Source organism: Toxotes jaculatrix, chromosome 5 (genome assembly GCF_017976425.1).
Source record: "Toxotes jaculatrix isolate fToxJac2 chromosome 5, fToxJac2.pri, whole genome shotgun sequence".
NCBI lineage: Eukaryota > Metazoa > Chordata > Actinopteri > Toxotidae > Toxotes > Toxotes jaculatrix.
The window spans coordinates 26,232,266-26,256,399 of record NC_054398.1 but is presented as its reverse complement, the minus strand read 5'-3'; the positions used below and the strand labels follow the sequence as shown (position 1 = coordinate 26,256,399).

Sequence of the window (24,134 nt, the reverse complement as noted above, 5' to 3'; positions counted from 1 at the left end):
TCAATGTTATGCATCTGTTAAAATTAATGCAAGCTGGTTTATTCTTATATATAATTTAAACCTTCAAATTCCTCCTTGTCCTCACAAAAATACTAAGACAAGAAAGGATGCTTATGCATGTTCTGATGTGTATGAAAATTCCTGTTCTCAGAAAAAGATTTCACTTTTTCTACTATTAAAACTCAAATTATGTGTAATTAGTCAAAATTATATTGTTTTTGTAAAATGAGTTTCTCTCATTATGACACTTTACAACTTTTTTTTTCATACTCATTATCTGTGCATGTGAGTCTGTGCATGTTTATGTGTATCTATCTGACAAGATTTCATCTGTGTGTGTGTTTCTCTAGTGTCTGATCAGATGGATTTTTCTAATATCTCTGTTTACTTTAAAAGATGCCTGAAGGATCTACAAACGTGATGATGACAAAGTTTGGACGGTTTCCAGCTGAGACGCTGCTCTGTCTTTATTATCCCCCCTGAACACACTCATACACACACACACGCTCACACACTTGCTCATCCTGTCCTGCATGGCTGCAGGTTGACAGCTAACAGCTAACCGCCTCCTGCTCCTCAGGTCAAACTGCTTCCTGTGCACTTCACCCTGATATCAGCTGCAGTACGTTCACAGGGAAATGAAGTAAATGACTAAACATCGTTCCAGAGGTTCAGTGGATAAAATTAGATTAGTAATCTAATCTTTTAGTAATCTAAATTCATCTAAACAAAACTCTGCTGCAGTGTCGTGTGTGTCTGCTCTCACTTTGCACTGATCCAGCTTTTAGCAATTTTCTGTTCTTTTCTGTTTGTTCATTTCTGACTTGGAGGAGATGATGTGTTTTGTGTTTCCAGGACTCGTTTACCAATATTTATTCTAATTTTACATTTTTAAACGCACACATTTAAACACAGCTGCTGTGCGGCTACGTGTCTCTGTCCATGGTGCTGAAAAGGTCGAAACTTTTTTTTTTTTTTTTTTAGCTCCACAGAAAAGAAAGAAAGAAAAAAGAAACACATTCACACCCTGATAAACTATCTTCTAGTTTTTTCAGCAATTTGAAAACTAAAGTCATAACCTTATTTTACATTTGAAAAAAATAAATAAATAAAAATTATTTCATTCTGTTATTTTATCTTTTTGGCAAATTTCCAACCTCAGTTGTAAAATTTCATTGAGTTATGACTTAACGTCATTAAATGTATGTTTTTGTAAAATGAGAAAATTTTGATAGTACTGTGATTTTTTGTGTACCTGACTTAATTTTATTCTAACAACACAACACTGTGTCTGTTGTTACGACTTTGCTCTCATAAAATCCTATTTTGTAAAAACAAAACTGTCTAACTTTTTATGCCCAATAACATTCTTACATTATGAACTTGAAAAATAACTTTACTTTCATTATGACATAATACAAATAAAGTCAGCTCTACATGTTTAGTGCTGATTAGCAAATGTTTGCATGCTAGCCCAGTTAACTAATATAGAGAACACGATTAACGTCTAGCGAGCCTTAATCTAACCATATTCATGCCACATTGTCCAGCATTTGCCCTGAGGCTCAGACTAACCTGTTCCCCGACTCTTGAACGGCTGTTTGAAGAAGAGCACCACTCCGTACACGTTGACCACAGATCCAACCTTCAGGTCGTCCAGTCGGACATATGTATACTTTGGAACCTTGGCCTTCCTGGAAACCTGAGGAGGAACAAAACCTTATTTAAAAAGACGCACCAACAACCTCAGTAAACATGCTGTGTTACACGACAATGTTACGACACACTTATGTCAGCATGTTAACATGTATGACACTACATTTGTTTTAAGAGATGCTTTTGACCAAAGCTCTCAAAAGGGAGGCATGAATAAAAGTTGTAACACACTGAAAGAGGCAAATTGCTGCAATTACACAACATCCCTCCACATGTTTCATGAGACTGAGGAGAGGAGGCAGCGTGAAGACGGGTTTGACTAACAACTCCCTTCACAGATTTACAGTAACGGGTTTATAGCAGTAAGTTTTCTGTGTAAAATAGTCTCGGTTACGTTCATTTAGGTGTGGCTCTGAGGCAATTCCCTGTGAGGAGCATATCTTATTTATCCCTATTCACCAGCACATTCTCACAGCAGGAGCTCTGTTCACCTACTGAGGTAGAAAAAAAGGATAAAGCTAACACATGCCTTCCTGCATGAGTTTAAAAAAAAAATGTTTTAATGAAAACGCTGTTATACAGTGAAGCAAACTCGTTAAAATGTTGGCTAGCTTGTCACTGAGTATAGATTTAGAAATGTTTCCAGTGCTTTTTGTTTGGAATACAGTTAAAAAAAACTCCACATGGTTGAAATGAATTGTTGTTAAATCTCTGACAGAGTGTGGGGAAGGAGAGAACATCAGAAAATGAGGTCTGACAACAACAATCAACATTTTACTGAAGAAAAAAATAAACTCTCTGCAATGTGTAGTTAAGTAGTTTAGTTTTGCCTCGAGATCAAAGAGAAGAAAAAGATGGATCCACACACAGGCGAGGTGTTTGGATGTAGGTCAGACGCGCTCATCTCTGAGTCCTACTTCACGGACGGACCTGCACTGTGGACATAGAGCGGGCTGTGATCACAGCAGCTCAGCACTGTCAGTACAGTATGTTCACTATTTATCATGCAGATTAGCTCTACATGATAAACTGCAGTTACGTTCAAATCAAAGAACATAACTATACGCACATAAAATTTCATTTACAGAGGGGGAAGAATTCCCCGTCTGCTCGGCGATGAACTGGTTACCCTACCGCTGGCAACTGAGGCAGGCAGATATAAAGATATAAAGGTAATTTCTGAAGAGAAAAGTTAATGTGTTTCCTGTGATCTTGCCGTTGTTGGGGATGAATTTCATTTTTTGTTCCATTGCCCCAGGTACAATGATGAAGAATAATGGGTTTGGAAAAAAAAAAAAAAAACTCAGCTGAAGAAGCCTCATTTGTTTTCATTATCTGAATCTGTAATATGCTGAGTCGACTCTTTAATGAGGAGATGTTGGTCCCGGCGAGATTCACGGAAAATGCAATTAAGAAAGATGACACTGTGTCATGTCATGTGGCCATCCGTCTTGTGTCACCACCATATGATGAGGGATAATCCAATCAGTCAATCAATCGTTCAAAATACATGTATTTCTGCCAAACCTTGGAAAATTAGTAGTCTTGAGAGTGTGAAAATCACAGAAGCAGAAGAGTGACTGAAAGTGAATGAATAACCTTCACTGTTGCTGGCACGTCTTCATCATCACAGGGTCACAGCTGTCTAACGTGCATGCTAGCATGCTAACATGCTAACTGTGTGCAGACAGTGAGGTGAAGGGGCAGCCTCTAGATTTCATCAGGTAAACCGAAGACTGAAACTCATGTTTCAAACAATGGATCCCTGAACATCCCGTCTTCTGAGACCGACAGATTTTCTAATCTTATAATTTAACTAAACAAATGTGATTTCTGATAAATGTTAAGAGCCTTGGAAACATAGCAACTGATTTTCATCTCTCTCTGAACTCCCTCCATCTCTTTCAACATTTCCTGAGTCAGATGTGATTTTCAGAGGGGAATAATGAAGATCTGAAAAAATAAGCATATGCTCCAACAAGACAAAACCAGAGAGAGGAGGCCTGTCTGACATTTATTTTTACCCGAATTAGTTCTACAGTGCAGATCAAACTTAGACTTTTTAAAACTTTGATGGCAGGCTTCTGAACATCTTCAGTCTCTTATTTATTCTTATACAGTATGTGTTGTTCTGTCTGTTGGTTCTGTTAATTTATTCTGTTTGAATGAAGCTTCACCTCCCTCCACTTCACTGATCTGTCATTAACTTAATATCCTATTTCCTGACTTCCATGCTTGTTTCTGCAGGCTGACAGTCAGACGGGCTTTAATCATGAAAGTCTGATGTTATTTTTGCTGTTTTGCTTTATATTCTCTGAGGAGCAGAACGGTTTCATTTAATTATATTTATCCCTTAAAAGCTGCCTGTACCTGCTGTACTCTGCAGCATTCAACATTTGGGCGGATCCATCGTTCTGCTAAGTTTGTATTTTACTCGTACAAAATAAAGCTTGCTAACTTTAGCATTTTTCCACTCAGTGTTTTCATCCAAGTTATTTTAACACCTGCTGAGTCACCACCAGCAGGTCTCGCACACTCAAAGTGCTGTGTTTGTCCTGCATTAGAGAAAGGAGGGGAGCTAGCTAGCATTAGCCGTCTCTCTCCTGGGTTCCACTGTGGTGACAGCAAAATGAGGAGACTGTCAAAACTGACAGCGAGAGGGGAAGCCTGAAAACCTCAGTAATACGCACGTTACCCCTGATCTGAATCACAACCAGGAGCAGCAGTGGGAGCGCTCAAATCACAGCAGGTCCAAAACAACAGCTAACAACATCAGCCCCCAGCTGGTTAACTGCCTGGGAGGTCGCTAAAAGTGAAGTGCTAAAATTATCATCTGTCTGTCAGTGGTGTCCATGCATAAAAATAAACAACATTTTATTTTTTGGTTGTTCTTTTTGTAATGAGGAAGCCTGTATCTAAGCAACCTGTCACCAAAACAAGCACCTCCTTTTTTTTTTTTTTCCTCTTAGCCTTGTCTCAAAATGTCTGCTGGTGATTATGTTTGATGTTACTTAAACCCTGTTTTAACACTGTTGTTTAGCATTATTTGTTTCTCACACAAAATCAACTCTAAATCTGTTTCATCAAATCAGTTGTATTTATGGGAGAGTCTTAGGTCCACTGTACTGAAAGCTGTACTTTAGAGGAGGCTTAAAGACACTAGTATCAAATGGTGACACTCCTCCTCCCCACATCTGCACCACCACAGAGACCAAGAGGTCTGGTGAGACCCTGATCCAGCCGAGGTGACTCTGGGACAGCCAGCTGCTGACATAAGGCGTCCTGACAGATACAAGACCTCCACAGCACACTCCTGCAGCCTCTTCAGCAAACCAGGCCTCTGACTCTGACCTCTGTAGAGAGCGTGGTGCTCCTCTTGTTGGCCAACAGGGATCTGGGGTCAGAGAGAGGCGGCGTGCGGGACACCTGAGGGATGAAGACAGAGATGAGACGTGAACGTCTCAATGATGTGTTTTCAGTGAACAGCCGCAGCAGCGGACACACTGCAGACACCACTGCTGCTAAAGGAAAAGCAGCAGAATAAAATGACAGTGAGGAGGAAGGAGAGTGGAACAGGACTTTATTTCTTATCCTGGATGTTTGGTCTGAATTTCACATGTTGAATTTTAGGATCTAAATTTGACCTGGCCAATTTAAACAACTGGATTTTATTTACTTGATTTGAACTTTTAGATCTGAACTGAGCTCACTGAGAGGAAAATGAATATAGTTTTCTAACATTGTTTTTATTTATGGAAATTGTGAAAATGTTTCTGAAAATAACAACATTAAATTTATCAGAAAATTTAAATTTTCTGATAAATTAGTCCCTGCTGTAGATTTGAGAAATCTTATTACATTCGTAATATAGTCATGGCTGAGTCTGCAGGTAAAACTGATCAGCAGGTAAACAGAGACACGTCTCCAGCTGTTGTCTGTCTGACAATGAAGTAGAATGAGACATGGCAGAAGAGGAGTCATGTTTACAGCCCACACACACACGCCCACACACACACGCCCACACACACACACACACACACACACACACACACACACACACACACACACACACACACACACACACACACACACACACACACACACACACACACACACACACACACACACAGATAACAAAGCCGTGATACATTAGCTCAGACAGAAAGGATGAGATGTAAACATGTACCTGAGCCTCATTAGGCAGGAGAACGTTCCTTGTCAATGTTATTAAATTATTTTATCAGAATATTATTACTAGTCTGATCTTCAAACTATGCTGCTCATTATTAATAATCCAAGCAGTAGTTTAAAGTTGCAGCTGGATGAGGTGGTGCCAGTTTTAACTTCTTTACATACTGTTGTCATTTTTTTGAACTCATCATTTTTTATCTGTCTGAAATATCTCAAACCTCAATCCTGAAAATGAACTACCAGCTGCAGCTGTTGCGTAGATGTAGTGGAGTAAAAAGTACAATATTTCCCTCTGAAATGTGGTAGAGTACAAGTATAAAGGGACACATAAAGTACTAGTACCTCAAACTTGTATTTACATAATACTGTAGTTAAGTAAGTGTACATTAGTCTTACTGTCAGACTTCAAGACAAACACAATGAAATAGCCTGTTCATATACACATTCATAGATGCAGTTCACATTACTTAGATGAATAAAAGTCCTCACATATAGACAGGCCTCGTCTCCTGACATCAGCAGGTTACAGGGGTGCAGCTTGTCCTTATGAACTGTGGGAGATTTGCCCACGGTGAAGCCAGAGGCCACCACCACATCCTGCAGGAAAACACAAGATAAACAACAACAAGCAGAGATCAGGGATTAAACGTGAGCGAGCAAAGGGAGATAAATATACATCCTTCTTCCCAGAGGGAGGACAGATTGAAGTAGCAGATGTTGCATCCAGGGAGACGTTAAATAAGACGTCACAACACGCCGCCGATGATAAGCTGGTGTGAAAAGTGGAGATTGTCTGTTTGGTGTGTCAGCTGCCCCCAAGACGGCTTTAAAGCCGGCGCTCAAGGCTGACAAAGGGACAGCAGATAGTCTGAATAATCACGTTATAGAGACACACAGCCTGACAAGACCTCTGTGATCTACAGCTGAGCACGGCGGCTCAGACTGTGAGGACTTCCTGCTTTCACCGAGCTTTACAGGGCTTTTAGTTCCATCAAGACGCCGCTGAAGGGAAACCAAAAACACAGTGAGATGCTGCTGACAGTGGGATTATCCCTGTGTTCACTGGCCCCATACAGGTCACAGACAAATTTACCGCTCTGTAAACAACATCATTGGTGCCGCGGTGACAGTATCAGAGGGGAAATGAAACTAAACTGTCACAGCGAGCTGGAGCAACAACGACTGAGTCTCTTCGTGTCAAGACAACAGCCCTGGTACAAGAAAGACCAAGTTAGCAAGGTGTGGAGCAGCAGAGCTCAGGATCATCTATTCTAAAAACACCATTCTGGCATAGACGGAGATATTCAATTACTTCAACCTATCAGAGCCTTAACACAGCTCAGCGCACATTTCTTCCAACCCACCATATGAGAATGAATTCATCTTGTCCCACAGATTCATGTCATATTCATCAACAAATCACACGAATCACTCGGATTATTAACTTATTCAAATCAGTTTTGATGATCTGGAAAAATTCAATTTCCACAGACACACCTTCCTAATAGCCAAGTCTCCTTGTTAATGGAAATAACATAATGCAATCTCATCAGCATCACATGAATGTTCATTATAAAAAAAGGCTTTCAATCCGTTCTTCTTCCACCTTCTCAGGCTCAAAGTACCCAGCTTCAAAGGAGCTACTTTCTCTATTCGCATTTATTATGTTATCAAATAAATCTGGTAAATAAACTAAATGTAATGAATTACATTTGGTTTGTGCCACATGTGTTAGTACAAGGTAAACATTAAAAATAAAAAGGCTGTGGAAATGGAAATGGTATTATCACAGTCTTCATGATATATCGGCACCACACTCAATTAAATGTTAAAAGTTTGCTTCAAACTAACCTGGACAGTAAAAGAAAAGACAACAGAGAAAAGCTTTTCAAACCTTGCTCCCTCTGTAAATATTTGGCACCAAAAACCTGTTTTTCCTCTCCTCTGAAGTGAACAGATGAAGAATCAGGTGTGTCGTTTCTAAAATAATCATCTGTTCTTATTCAGCAGGTGCATCAAAAGAGCTAAATTAGAGAACAAACGATTATTTTTGGAGAGTTGGCTGTTGGAATATTTACTGTCAGTTAAGCCTCAATGCTCCTCTGAGGGTTGAATTACCTTTTCTATAAAGTCTATCATGATCAGGTAAATTCTGTATGCGGCACATTTCCACAGCTCTAATCCTCTTTTTTTACCAACGACGACAGCATGTGGCTGGTATTGTTTTCACCTTGTGAATCTGAGTGTGTGTCTGTAGATTTTGTCACCACCCCAGTGTCACATCTGTGCAAGATGCAGTCACGAACCTTTACAGGTGTGTAGTTGGGATCATAAGGAAGGCTGCGTTAGAAGGTGGGGGTGGTCCGACCCATAAGTACTGAATACCCTTGTGATAATGCAGTAATGCCTACTGAGTAATTACGACTAGGAATGTCAACATGTCAACAGCAGGGGTGTCGTGGGATTCCACAACAACTGCAAAGCCCCTGCTCTTTTCATTATTTGCAGGTATACAAGTCAGTAAAATAAACACTTCCTGTAAGTGTTTGAAATGAAAACCCTTCCAGCAGCAGGATGGATTACACTTAATTCACTATCTACTTCTTTTTTTTTTTTTTTAGTTGCAGATAAAGTTTCTTTGAGCAGGGAGCAAACACACCATCAGGGTTTGTTAACGCTCAAGTGACGCAGAAGAAACAGAAAATAACTCAAACTGTAAATTAGATTCAGCAGCCAGACACCATCAGTGTGCACTCCAACTCCATCTCCATCTCCATTTCCACCACCACCATCATCATCATCATCATCTCCATCCACACTTTATCACAGCAGCATATCTGCACACACTAAATATAGATCCATATGACACACGATTGATCAGTCTGATTTTGTCCTACAGATGCAGCTCACAAAAGCTCAGTTCTTCAGTTTCTGTATTTATGGCACATAATAAATATATTTCTATCACTTTTTTCTGATGTAAATAACACTGACATCTTCATCTTGAGAAACAAAGCACCACAATAACTTACATCTACACCTCTGTGATGCAGTCTAACATCATATCTTTAATGAACCTACCCCTTGATTGACAGCTTGATTGAAGTCCTTGGCCAGTGCTCCGAACAGAACGACGTTGATGGACGGGTTCTGAGATGAGGAGCTCAGCTCGGAGTCGTCTGAAAAACAGACGCAGAACAAGGAACAAGGAATGTTTAGAACAAGGAACGATGGAGAGTACTTCCTGCGCAGTTACAATTTCACACCAATGTACTGTCCAGCACGGGACAGAACAGGAAGCTCTGACGACCAGATGACACCTGACTTTACCAGGTGACTTCAGTTTTATAAAGTCTCTCTGTTCAATAATTGATTAATTAAGAGTAAGCTTGTATTTTAAGGTGGATCTCTGACTATTCATACATCTCTGTTACTGAACTTTACCAGCTGTGCAGCTGTGATGGACAGGAGCTCCTTATAACGGCACTGGAGCTGTACATTATTCTAAATTAAAAAAAAAAAAAAAGAGCCACTGTAAAACTTTTGTGGTTCTGCTTATGAAAATGTCCGACTAAACTTGGAACATCTATCTGCACAGAACCTTTAAAAGCTACAACAAAAGGTACAGAAATACCAGAGACATTAGTGAGACAGTCACAAACCTGACACACAATCCCACAATGCACCAGCAGGTCAAACACGGTACGAAAACTGACAGACTGTCTATAACCCAACAATACAGAGGAGGAGGACCTGTTCATCCTGCAGCTGGGGACGCAGATGGGGTGTCAGAGAGTTAAATGAATAAAAGGAAGGATGTCGCCGCCACAATAAGAGCCTTGGCTCTCTGTGACTCTTTAATCAGGCAGCTCAGAGATAAGGAAACCACAGACAAGACAACAATGAGACACAGTGGCCTGCTTCAACAATCCAGACCAGCTAAACAGCTTAACACACACGCACACACACGCAGTCCTGACAGCTCCACACACACTCCACACCATAAACTCTGCAGTAATTTGCAGCTGTTTAGCCTCTTACGGATCCTAGTTTTGGTTTTAAGATTCAGTCTCAGTGTTTCCAGCAGCAATGGAGACAGGTAACTAGCTTGGATATAGGGCTACTGTGGCTGGGTGGCACAATCTAGTACTAGCTAGTACTAGTTCAAGCACACTAGTTTGCCAGATAGTCTGCAAGTAGTCACTACATCACCGTATATTAAAAAGACACAGAAAAACATAGTTCAGTTCCAACCCTGCTGAAAAGCTTTGCCTTGACTATAAAAAATTAGGCACAAATGAGCAAATTATGTTGACTGTAATAAATATTTAGTGTGAATCATTGACTCATTGCCTCTAATCTAAACTGAACATTCTTAATTAATTATGTGCTGTGAGTGTCAGAAAAATAAATCAATCTAAAAATATAAATTCAGTTTGGTAAAGACTGCATTTATAAAACCTTCTAACCAAAGAAGACTAAAAGATGATTTTGTTGTAACAGTGTCCCGGTCCAACAGCACTGCACTCACTTTTAAATGCTGGACCTGAAGCTTAATTTATAACACAGAGAACCCAGCAGGCAGATACTTGGACCATATTCAGGTACAAATGGACATGTGGTGCACACACATGTTCCAGTATTACCTTGGATGACAGCCTTCAAGATGAAGTCGTCAGTTGCTGAAGACACCAGGGGGCCTTTACGAACCACTTTCCCCTGGAAAAATGAAAAGAAAAACACTAAACTTAGAGACAAACTGAGAAGCATTTAGCTCTGACTGAAGCTCTGCAGTGTTTCACTGAGAGCCTGTCAACTGATCAAAGCCACGTCAGAAAACTGAGCAGCGTTGATGAGTGCCTCAGGGAAATGAGCTGCGAGACAGAAGGTGGATTATTCTGCTGCTTTGGTTTTCATAAATATATTCCTGCAGTGTATTAATCAAGAACAAGAAAATAGCCTCTCGAAGGAAAGGGAAAAAAAAAGAAACTGGGTGGATGTGAACAGATGGCAGCAGGTGACAGATGAATGAAAAGGGAATAAAGATAAAAAAAAAACACACTGATATCAGTGAAGGAAAACACCAAGAAAACAGGAAAATACTTGAACTCTTGAACTCTACAGAAAAGATGTGGCGTCCATGGTCAGTTACACAAAACATCTTTTAGCTCATTGTTCTTCATAAAGTAGTTTAAGCACATGATATCAGGTGTAGGCAAAAAGGCAAAACCAGTGTCAAGGGAAAAATGTCCATGCCCCAATGTTCCCCCAAAAAATGCATCATTATTATTATTATTGATGTGAGCTCTTTGTTAAGGATAATGATATGAGCTGTAAATGATTTATAGACTCCCTGAGGAGACCTGTGAACAGTGCATACTGTAACCATACTAAGTCTACATGTAATAAAAACATCTCCACATCTCTGGTAAGAAAAGAAAAAGGTCTGACCATGACAATAACTTTTAAATGCTGTTCTAATTATATTCCATCTATATGGCTGGAACGTTTGATAAGAGTGTTCAGTAACAGAAGCTCAGAGCTGTTGTCTGAGGTAATAACGTCATGCAGACTTACAGTTTCTGCATCTGAGAGAAATATCAGTTTATCCCTGTATAAAAGTCTTTCTGATTAGAGGTTTGCTGTAAACAAACCTGGACTGTGTTGCTGGAGTAGTCTGCGCTGGTGGTGATGAGTGGAATGGGAATCCTGGTCAAGTGTGCTGGCACCTGAGCGCCGGGCCCCACCCCCTCCGACAGCACACAGACAGGCATGACGTCAAGGTGACCTGGAGGCACGCATCAAATCATGAGTTTAAATTCTGTACCAACAATGGAGCTGGCAAATAATCGGAGTTAGAAGCCGATGTCTGAATTAATGGGGCTGATGTTAGGTTCGTATAATGTTCAGTTCATGTTCATCTGGACAAAAGTGAACATCAGTGGTTTCAGGCTTTAATCTGTCCTCTGTCTCAGAAGACGGGACACACCTGCTGACAGACACTGATCCAACCTGTCTGGTGTAACCGTCGTCCTCCACCACAGACGACTCATTACCAAGATAAAACCTCTGACAGCAAACAGCAGATCCATGTCGACAACGCGGCAGGAGGCTTAAAGTCTTTGAGGCGTTTCAGAGAGAAACGCAGGAAAGTGTTGGCCATGTTCCCAGCAGGTAGCACGTTGCTTCCTGTCAGAGCTCGTTAGTTTGATTTCGGGCAGATTTGACTGGCGAGTCCCCTCGGTGGTACCTAGTTGACCGAGGACAGCGGAGCGGGAACAGCCTGCGAGGCAGACGAGCTGTTCACTCGACCGTATAGTCAGCTGCTCAGTCAGGCAGAAAACCCAGCCAGGAAAAAAATAAAATCAAATAAACCTCTGATTTAGACCAGAGGGGAGGAGCCAGAGGCCTGAATTAGAGCAGGATGAGTAATTCATTCATGACTCCAGAGCTGCTCTGCGTGTGGAGGTACCACAGACAATTTCTGGATATGACCTACAGCTGTTACACATCGCTATGTCAGTCTGTCCACAAAAACCTCCCAGACCTGCAGTTCATCAGCCAGCACACTGGAGCTGCAGCTCAGAAGGATTTCAGTAGCTTAAACACCAAAATTGGTTCTTCTGGTTTCTCTAATCTGTGCTGTACACAAATAAAAACAGACAGAAACAGCACATTCTTTTCAGTTTTACACAAAATCTGTCAAATACCAAAAAGTGTTAGCAAATGTTGGATCACAGGTCAGAATCATGCGTGTTTGTTCAGATTTATTCCTAATTCAAAAAAGCGGGCAAAGAAAAAAAATCATTCTTCTGACAACATGCATCACGTTCATAAGAAAAAGCTATGACTCAAGGAAATTCAGATATTTACCAACACATGATGCAGCGTAAAAAAGAAACAAGCTGCGAATACAGAAACACTGTATGTCATTGTGACATACTGTAACATTAAACTACATGCAACCTTGAGTTTATCGTTGAAAGAAATATTTCAAATGCTGATTCACAGTTTTCTGCACCTCTGGTGGCAACTGCCTGGTGAGGCCACATCCTGCTGGCGCCATGACAGAAAGCCACCTGTATGATGACAGAGCCTTATCTATACACGCAGCCAGCTGACCTGTAGCCGGCTGTAGCTGGTTTGCTTGTCAGCTTCAGTAAATGAGTGGTGCAGAGTGAGCTGTGAGTCAGAGCCCGCCACGAAACCCCACAGAGCGGCAACTTGTCAGAGACCACCACTCGGCTGTAAACAGTCTGTTGATCCCCTTGGTGGGACAGCAGCTGATCCCTGCCAAATGTCGGCCGGGCCACCCCCGAGCAGAGCTTCCTGTTCCTCCGAGCGTCACTGAAATGCACCACTCAGCTGCTCCGGGACACTTATTAACTCAGAGGTTAACTCAAGTTCATCACAACAGCATCATTCATGAGGAGCAGAGAGGCTGAGAGGGACAGAGGATAGCTCTCCAAACAGCAGCTCGCTGCTGAACCATGAGGACCGGACCAGACATGACTGCTGAGGTGGGAGGACACTCGATGGTCCCACAGACTGATATATTACTAAACTGTTTCCCTCAGAAGACAATGTCACCTAGCACTGAGCCCACAGCATCCCTACCAGCATGATAAGAGTAAGTCACATCTATTAATGGCATAATAATTAATCATCATTTACTTAAAAATACTGCCACAAAAGCTGAAAATTACTCGTCACTTAAATGACTCTTCAACTGAAAGAAAACAAATAAAAACTATTCCGATATTGGAGTTTTATTTATTCATATATTAAACAAAAATATCAGTCTGTGGTTGTAGCTTTTCCAGTATGAGGATTTGCTGCTTTTCTCTCTTTTCTATCACAGTAAACTGAATGTTAAGACACGCAAACACATCAAACACTATTACTGTTTTCTTTAAGGTTGTTTTCTGCCTGTGAAATTTAACTGGCACAAAGACATGTTAGCTCAGGGGCCTCAAATAAAAAGACAAATTTTGGTCTCAGATTTTGCAGCTTTGAATACAAGACCTGGGAAAAGATGCAGGCAGGATTTAACTACTAACTCTAAACATGCAGGGAGCAGTGTGAAACTGTTTTGCAGACTGGATCTGGCACCTGAGCTGTAAGTTTGAGGCAGCAGAGGCTCCATGAATGAGCAAAACAACCTTAATTAATCGTTAAGTAGCTGAGAATTAAGCTCTTAGCATGATCCCTACGTAACACTGCACACCATCTCTTCTGTCACTGTGTGCTCGCTGGCCACAACAGTCACAACACACAAATCTACACACTTATTTATTCAAGGAGCTGCCATTGTTCTCCAGCACCGTAGGGGGCACTGTGGAGAAATTACGAAAACAGGAAAGAGCTGCATGAAACATCTCTTTGTATAAATTTTCACAATGGTTGCTTGTAAACATTGCAGAATGTACTGTACGCTCTGCTTTCTTCTTACTCTTTTGTCTTGTCTTTAAACATATGTTGGCCGTCTGGTTCCATCCAAAAGCACAAATTCTAAGTTTCCATAGAATTTTCATCTGCCACTGCTTTGTGCATATCAGTTTCAGGCATCAAAATAAACATCCTGTGTGAAGAAAATGACTGAAATATATGATTTATGCTTGCTTCATGTGTTAAATCAGATACTGTCTCTGTCTGCACACTGACAGGTAACCAAAGTTAACGTGCAGACGGCTTTAAGCACACAGAGCACAATCTAAACTTGCATAGTTTAATGCTGCTTTACAAATTTTCCAAAGTACATTCATTAATTATGGACAGAGGTGAACGCCATCACACTGCAACCCGAAGGTTCATTTTCTACCAGGTAAAACCTCCAGCTGGCACAAGCATACGCTCCAACAGTTTCACCTATTGAAAAAATAAAAAAACCAAACTCACACAGCTCAGCAGGTGATTTCAGGGTTTGTTTTTTGTTTTGTTTTTTTTAATCAGGTCAGGAGCAGCTTGCGAGAGCTGAGCAGAGGGAGTGAGTCAGGGGAGAACGGCTCTGCAGCGCTCAGAGAACACCATTTATTAAAAAACATTTAAACCCACATTTCAGCAATGAGTCACACACTCTCTGTGGACAAGAGCTGAAAGAAGAGGCAGACACACTGAACAGAGAGACAGACTCACAGAGAGACAGACGGGCCCTGGACGCTGACACTCATGTTTAATTTGTCTCATATCCTCCCTACACTGAGAAAAATAAAAGATTTTTTGTTGTTTTTTTTTTTATTGTTGTTTTATCTCCAGCTCCTCACACTTCACGGCCATTAGTTCAAAAACGTAGCCTGGTTCCAGGCGTCTGTGTCACTAACTGCAGTTTAAACCTGCTCTAAACAACATTTTTATATTAACAATGGATGAAATTACGATGCCAAATGAGAAAGATGCTGCCTGTAGTGACAAACCCACAGAGAAGTGTCACCAGCACTGCAGGTCCTCCTAGCTCTGTGACGTTTTTTTAGCCTCTTTCAGCTCCTAGTTTTTGTTTTAAGGCACATTTACTCTATGGTTCAGTCTGAGCAGAGCCCCATGTGAGCTAAAGTTCTTTATTATCACACACTTTTGAGGCTGTATTCATTTTTTTTAAAGTAATGATGGTAGCAAATAACTCACTGTAGTTTTATTTTTAGGTCAGGATTCCTTCAGTGTTCACTGTTGAGGAGATTTTTACCTGGAGCAGAATTATCCACAGAGGCCTCACCTCACCAAAACAAACGGACCAGATAATTAAAACTAGTAAAAACAGAGAATAAAGTGTTTCCCCAATGCTCTTGGGTGGATACAGGTTGTCAGGAGGGGCTGTTCGCTCAGTTTTTTTCTCTGATAACTTAAGATCCAGATGTGCACGGACTAAAAGCCTTCATCCAGTTAAAGGTTATAGTTATAAGGTTAAGAAAAGTTATGGTGACGTGGCTTGAAACAAACAAAGACAGTACTCTGCTGGAAATGTTTTAATGTCCGTCCAACCAACTGACAGCTGGCACTCATGGAAAAGGCTGCAGAATGAACAGTTGAGCGAGAGAATATTTTTTATTTTCATGCTGTTTCGTCTGATTCATCATAAGAAGAGGCTTAAAATATTCAGAATAACTGGAGGAGGTACAATGATACACACTGTCTGTGCAGTGGAGATATGTTTATCCACACATCCCAACAAATCATCTGTCTTATCTCCTGACCCGTGGGTTGAAAACACAGATCTAAAAGGTTTTTATTTCCGTGCAGACTAGAGGAGTTTCCTCTGCAGTGGGAATCAGACAAATCCTCCTGGAGGGCAGAGAGAGATGAACCTTCTTTCACCAGCAGCAGCTGATAAGAAAAAACTGTCACAGGTTCAATAATACAAACACCACCACTGTACACGACAAGCAAGACTGCAGTCAGGTGTTCATTACAGCTAAAGCATGAACAACACGGTCGATAAAGTAATCTGGATACAACATCAGGGGACTGTGCATGTATCTGTCCACAGCATTAGTTTGTTAATTATCTTATCAGCGATCAAATTTATGGTGAAATAGATATTAAACCTAAATCACAGGGATTAGACTACGTGAGACGGTCACTGACAGGGAGATGATCACAGATTCAGAAATGTTTCCTGTGACCTGACAGAGAGACCACATGCTGGAAACCAACCAATCAGAGCTCACCATCTTTTATGACCTCAAAACTAAACCCTGAAAAACATGGTGGCAACACCCACCACTTTTCAAATACTCAAGCTGTGGAGGAAAATCCGAAAATCACTTCAGTTTCCAAATATCTGTAAAATATAAACTTTAACGTGTTATTGTGACATAAATAAGAAAAGTGATTACGGCTGCAGCCAACAAATATTTTCAGTATGAATTAATTTACCAGTTACTTTCTCTCATTGATTGATTTATCATTTTGTCTACAAAAACAAATGTTTTGTTTTGTACAACCAAGAGTCCAAAGCAGAGAAAATCACCAAACCCTCAGAAGCTGGAACCACAGACTGTTTGTAGTCTTTGCTTAGGAAATAATGTAAACTCTTCACTGATTATCAAAATAGTTGGACGAATAGATGGACAAATCAATTCATCAGCTCATCAATAAATCGTAACAGGCTGATACCACGTGGCCTGACAACACACAAAACCATGAGCGACAAAACAAAAGTAGATGAAGCTAGCTGAAGCAGAGCAGGTTCACCCAAAAACCACATGAAACTCCTCATGAAACTGCTCCTGCACACAGATGGTAATGTTTCATCAGATTGTTCAGCCAACTCGCTGACTGAGCCTTATTTTTATTTTTTTAGGACATGAAAAAAAAACTATTGAAGTGGAAAAATGAGATTTGGATTTTCTCAATTTGAATTTAAGACAAGATGTTCTCAGACATCCAGCTGAGCTGGAACACACTCTGCACAAATCATCACAGCAAACACAACAAACCGACACTTGATTTGCTTTGAAACACATTTTCCAGCCTCTTCACAGATCAGACACAGTCCTCTCTGATATGCGAGTCTTATTTAATAGACAGTGGCGTTTATTAGGTCTACAGCTCTGTACATGTCAGGTTACTGCTATTAGTCCATGTATATGTCACTTTAAAAATCTGACACAGGTAAAAAATTGACCTAGTGTTTGTAAAGTTCTGTGCTTTTTTTGGATGAGCTTCTTAAAAATCGAAAAACTTAGAAGCTGAGGGCTAAAGGCCCCACAGTGACCGGTTTTATTGTCTTAATGGAGATGTTCGAAGTTTAATGAGCTCCTATGGAGGCATCGCCTCACTGAAAAAATAATTTCTTCTTAAATGAAATCTCCCATTTTGGCTGAGAGCCACTTGGAGCCGAGGCTGTCAGATTAAACGACAGAATCAGCGGGCCTGATATTACTCTATCTGAGAAGATAACAACTTCATCATATCACTGAAATGGACAGAGGTTTTTTTGTAGAAAATAAAAAAAAAAACATACCTTGCAGCAAAGTACGGTGACAAAAAAGCAGTGTGTATTAGTGAGTGATGGTATTATGTTCAAATGACAGTCCATTATAGTAAGAAAGTAGACACACAGCAAGAGTGAATTTCAACACACATCATAATTCATTCTCAAACTCCACCTGAACACATTCTCAAATAAAGACCAAGTCACTGAGAGTGACCGGGTAAAAATCACTGAGGACGGGTTCAATTATCTGCACTCTAATGACTCACATAAGAAATTCAGTATAATGTTCATTTCCACAGCACTGATTCTATCAGTACAACAGCAGATTCAGGTCATTGTCACCACTCAAACACTAACACTCCTCTCACTCGCCCATCACCTCACTGCTATTTATATTAACGTCAGTGAAACCTCACTGAATGTGCTCGACCTGCTGGGAGCCTCCAGCGTTGTCTTTTACCTTACTGAGCGCCCACCTCTACGGAGAGTGAAGATCTCAGCTCCTGGAGATGACTTTATAACCGTTTCCCTGTTCATGCAAATCAACAGGTCTTGATCCTGAGCCTTCTGAAATCTTTTCTGCGAGGCACGTTTCACATCAGCAGATGCTTCTTGTGAATAACAAACTCAAGATGTGCAAGTGTTTTTTAAATAACCTGCAGTCTGGTTTCACTGATTAGACTCCAGGTTTGCTAACTCCTTAGCTGTTATAATGATCCTAAGAGTTCAAACACTCACTCACACAACGTGCACTGTGTGATTCTCACTATGATGCTGGGGACTTGTGACAGGAATCTTTAACCATTTTTGACATTTTATAGGACGACTTTACAAACATATGATGGAATATAAATAACAAAGGGGAGTTAGGCCTGTTTTTCAAATAAAGGTTCCTGCAGCTGGGGCAAATAAAGCCACCCTGAGAATTTCAGGTAAGCAGCTGTATTAATGGATGACATTTTATCACACCCAGATCTACTGCTTGGGACTATTAGAAATTATTTATCAATAATTGATAGTCAACTTCTCTAAAAATGTCCACAGTGAGTCAAACTGTTTTGTTTTATGATGCCTCCACATCTGAACCAAGTGAGACAGCAAAAGAAAATGTGAATTAATCCATCCTGCCAAACCTCAGCCAATCAGGACGAAGCCTGGCGGAGGGAAAAACAAACATGTCAGACAGAGCAATGGCCGTGTTGAGACGCTGCCTCACGGGTTTGGGGTTTCTTTGTTTGTTTCTCTTCCCTGACAAACAGCGACTGTGTCAAAACCGCAAACTGTCATCTCTGCTCGTTCAGCCGACGCTGACACAAACCTTATTTGCTCCACATTTGCATCATCTTTGTCTCTTTCTCCTTTTGTGGGGATGAGAGGAAGATAGTGAGAGAGAGGCAGGCTCAACTCAACAGAGGCAGAGCTAAATAAATAACTAAATTTAAACTCCCAGAATAGGTCCAGAGAGAGGACTCTTTCAGTGAAAGTATTTGTCTACTGGAGTGTTTCTGAATCAAGAATCAGCAGCTGACAGACAGGATGCTACAGCTGCACTTAATCTACAACCTCACCAAACTGACACGGTCACACCTGCAACACAGCCACCTTCTTCTGTGCTCACCTGTCACCTGTCCTGTTATTATTATTAAAGGGAACACACTGCCCCCATTTTGGATATTACCCGTTCACTAAGGGCCAAGCAATTTGTGGATAACATGTAATTGCAATTAGAGCAACAATTAAACGATTAGCTTCTCAAATGTGAATATTTTCTGGTTAGTCTCAGTTTTTTCAGGTGTTTGATGGTTAGTCAGCCAATACCACACATCTGAAGACTCTCTGGAAAATTGTGATGTGGCTTTTGTTTTTAAAGACGCACTCTGTTGGTGTTTTTCTGAAAAAGCAAAACCATGCAGTCAGCTCTAACTCTCATCAACCATCAAAACTGGGGCTGAAACTATTAACTATTAATCATTATTGATTAATATGCAAAATATGATCTTGATTGACTAAACCTTTTGTCTGTTTTGAGAGCTTGTTTTATTTTATTACAGATTTTCCAGTTACTATCATATCTGACAAAGAAAAGCATCCAATCCTGACATCCTGACGGAGAGCGTTTGGCATTTTTGCTTGAAAAATTACACAATTATTCAATTATCAAAACTGTTGCTGATTAAATCAACTCGCAGTGTATCTGTGCAGCTCTAATCATCAATGATAAATAGTGGAATTTCTTGCTTGAGGAAACCACCTTTGGCTGAGTATAAACAGAACAGACACCAGCATGCAGAGAGGTTCGGAACTAATTAACAGCAAAGATTTGCATCGTGTATAAGTCAGGAAATTAACATTAACAGGCAACAGCTGAGTAAATTTGCCATTAACAGATGTCTCACAGCTGGCAAAAGCACCAGCAAATAAAACTGTGGCTCTTGCAGTCTGAAAATTGCACTCTCATGTCACTTTTTCAATTTCAAAATGATTTCTCCTTCAGCCCCAAGTTCAACCCATCACATATCACTGCACAGTCCATTTTTATTAAATTAAGGGAAAGCCACATGACACCTTTTTCTGGTTCCAAACACACCAAGAAATAGAGCAATACACCAACAAGAGGAGAAGGAGAGAAGGACTGCAAGCAAATGGATGTGAACGCTGCAGCTTTAAGAAAATACTTCAAGAAAAAAGGAACAAGTTTCATTCAAAATGTTTGATAGGTCTCAGGGACAGACACACTGAAAGTAAACAGCTGTGATTGTTTACAGGAAAACTCCAACAGGTTGCTTTAAAGAGAACAAACCTCACAAGAGATAAAAGTAGTACTTCAGTGTTTTAGTACTGTACTTCAACAGAGTACAAGAAGATTGGTTAAAATAAAAGTCATATGGGATGGATGGTAGAAGGGGAAAGATTCCCATATTAACGACTTGTGAGTGCTGTGCATTAACACCACATCAATTAAAAGTGGGTTTAATTACACAGCAGTCTTTGGCTGATGTGAGGTGTCTGTATTTGTCTTGTTTCCAGGCACTTCCATATCAGTAAGAGCCAAATTAGAAGGACTGGGGCTGTCAGAAGAAATCCACATTTCTCAGTCGTAATTGTGACTTGGATGTTGATGTGAATGCTATTTACAAGTTGGAAACGTGTAATTATAATTCTGACTTGACATGAATGTGGCAATCACATACAAACTCCGCACCTCCAGTTCTTTCTGTTATACATGTGTGGCCTCATGACACCACTACGACATCTTTAGGGCTGTTTTCTCAAACACAAGTTAAGTCCTCCACGAAAGTATATATGGTATAAACCAACAAGAGGAAATCATCTTAATGATATTTTTTGCTGCAGTCGCCTCTATCAAATACCTGCAGCTGCTTTCCCTTTAGAAAATAAAGTCGTTTGTGATGTAATTTTCAATCATCTGCTCTATAATAAAATTGTAAAATAGCAAAATCCATTTTCTGAGTTGTTGGGTCCCACCGTGTCATCTCTTCATCCAATTATCCAAGCAGCACCTTAATAAAAATGTAAGCAGTAAAAACAGGCAGAGCTGTTTCCTAATACAATCACAAGCCATTTGAACAAAGAAAGTGGAATAAACCAGAGGAAAATAAGCTTTAAAATGCTCCACTGATTTCTTCCTCTACTCCTGCTGCTCCAGACTTCACTTTTACACTCACCAAGCGCTTTATTAGGAAGACCTGCATACCTATCCAATCAGCTATCCATGTGCCAACAATGCAGTGCATGAAATCCTGCAGATATAGGTTCGGGACCTTCAGCTAATGTTCACATCAAACATCAGAAGGGGTGGGAAATGAGTTCCAGGGCTAAAGTCCTGTCAGCCAAGAACAGAGATCTGAGGCTGCAGTGGGCACAGGCTCAACAAAACTGGACAGCTGAAGACTGGAAAAACATAGTCTGGTGTGATGGATCTGGATTTCTGCTGAGGCTGCAGATGGTAGGGTCAGAATTTGGCATCAACAGCATGAATCCATGGACCCAACCTACTTTGTGTCAACAGCCCAGGCTGGTGCTGGTGGTGGTGTGCTGGTGCGGGGAGTGTTTTCTTGGTTCATTTTGGGCCTTAATAGCAATCAGTCATGGTCTGAATGCCACAGCCTGTCTTAGTAATGTTGCTGATCATGTTCATCCCTTCATGGCCACAGTTTATCATCTTCTAATGGCTACTTCCAGCAGGATAATGTTTCATGTCACAAAGAAAAAGTTGTCTCAAACTGGTTTCATTCACATGAAAATGAGTTCAGTGAATTTTAGTGGCCTCCCCAGTCACCAGAGACTGAGAGAGCCAATGCATCACAGGAAACCAACAGCAAACAGGTAAACAGTCAGAGGTCACAGAGTAAATGGCATCACACAACCACAAACACTGAATCACTGCAAACGAACCAATATCAAGAACAGTAAACTCTGAACAACATCTGATCTGAACCCCGTATACTAAAAATGACATTAGTGCTGTATTATACAGCCTAATGTAATTCTACCTTTTCCACAGGTAAACTAATTGTACGGGGGGACAAAGTGACTCAGTACATAGACACCTACAGCAGATCCTGAATGTGGGTTTCAGACCGAGATGCTGAAAAAACACATATGCATCACACAGAAAGAGTTAATAAACAGTATCAGCTCCGCAGGTACATTAGTCACCGTTCACGTTATTCAGTCTACGGCGGAGTAATAAACAACTAAATTAAGCAGTGACAACATATCCCTCTAAGTTTCCGTTTTCTTTTGTACAGGTGCTGATAAGTTTGTTTCGCCGTTACTTCAGATGTCTTGGTTTGGCTACAGCAAGTTAACTGTTAGCTAGTTAGCCTGCTAGCCAACCACTGACGTACCAGGGAGAGTAGCTTAGCTATCCTCTGGTTTGACACCGACACAAGCGTCTTAAAGTAACATTCACGACAAGATGTCCACTAATTTCAAAATCATGCTGAAGTTAGCTGGTGACCAGAAGACTGTAAAAATGCATAGCGAGCGAGAATATTCCATTCTGCTACGTAATAGAATGTTGAGCCAAACTCCATTACAAAATCCTCCGGTTTAAAGTTGTATTCATTCTCTGCAATCGCACACAAATAACAGTAGATAATATTCAAGTTTTTATGAATGTACAGACTCTCTTGGTAAATTCGGCAAAAACAGAGTACATAATAGCGCACGCTCTTTAAATAATATTTAAACTTTCCCCTGAGACCACCGCAAGGGGTGAGAATTAGCAAGATTTCTTTGGCAAGGAAGCCCATAACCAAATAACAAATCCTTAAAGACATAATTTTACTCAGATAAGAATCCCGTTTTGCACTCGGTGCGGGCTGAAATTTAGTGTGGATTGAAAAGATTCGTGAAATATCTAAAATAGTGTTTGACGTTGAGTATAGTTGTGCTAATAAATTAAGGAAACCCAAAATGAGTATTTCTTTGCATTGGATCTGGCCACACGTTCTGCCTAAAAGGCAACGGAGGTTTGAGTAGCGTTCAACTCTCGCTGAAGACACTTCTACAAAGTAATGAACGACACTAACAAAATGACCATCATGGGAATTTATCCACCGCTTCCAGCCATTATGTAGAAGGAAACTCCGCATTAAATGGTGGAAATAAAAGTGAAAAACTTACGGCCGCAGGAGTTTGACTCGTTTTCCCTCGCTTGCTTCGAATTGTCAAACTGCCGTAATGCGCATGCGTGCAGGGAACCACAGGCCAGTGCTGTCGCTACTATTTAGAATGTATGACTGGAATCACAGATGAACACAATAAAAATTAACAACAGAAAATAAAACGTAACTACAGAAAATAAGATCCAATATACAATACATTAAAAACTTACCAACTTAAAATTGTATTAGGAAAAAATGACAATAAATCCCCAAAAGATATGCAACAAAAACGTTTTAGAATTTTAAATTGTGTTTAACTAATAGAACAAGAGACGTTTTATCTTGGGGATTAGTCCTTCTTTTTTTTACCCTTTGGCTGAGCTGTTTTCATCACTTTCATGTTAGCTGACAGTCCTTTGAACAACAAAACAACAAAATGAAATCTTTGCTTTTCACTGATTGTGCACAGCTGAACTTAAACTGAGTCTTCAACCCCTTTTGGCGCCTTGAGTTCACCTGGTAGTACATCTTCATTCAGCACTTCTGTTTCAGCTGCCACTTAAATTTCTTGTCATGCTTGATGAACTCAACATGTTAAAATATTGGAACTATACTTAAATCAGCAAAGTTTAAGCAACAAGAACACATTTTCTTCTTTACTAGAAAGTTTGGAGAACTGTAAAGATGCTACATTATATGATATGTACTTTAATCATTTGAAT

At 40.4% G+C, this 24,134-nt stretch overlaps 1 protein-coding gene across 1 annotated transcript in view; it reads right to left on the bottom strand.

Moving 5' to 3' along the window:
- pot1 (protection of telomeres 1 homolog) overlaps positions 1–23,493 on the bottom strand; it is a 54,960-nt gene extending 31,467 nt beyond the window's left edge. Inside the window, exons 1-7 of the mRNA XM_041039195.1 lie at positions 23,432–23,493; positions 11,502–11,635; positions 10,494–10,566; positions 8,929–9,026; positions 6,337–6,444; positions 5,008–5,082; positions 1,576–1,702 (exon numbers count right to left, since the gene is read on the bottom strand). Coding sequence (XP_040895129.1) covers positions 1,576–1,702; positions 5,008–5,082; positions 6,337–6,444; positions 8,929–9,026; positions 10,494–10,566; positions 11,502–11,621 — 601 coding nt within the window. The 5' untranslated portion in view covers positions 11,622–11,635; positions 23,432–23,493. The remainder of the gene's footprint in view (positions 1–1,575; positions 1,703–5,007; positions 5,083–6,336; positions 6,445–8,928; positions 9,027–10,493; positions 10,567–11,501; positions 11,636–23,431) is intronic.
- Between the last annotated feature and the right edge of the window lie 641 nt (positions 23,494–24,134).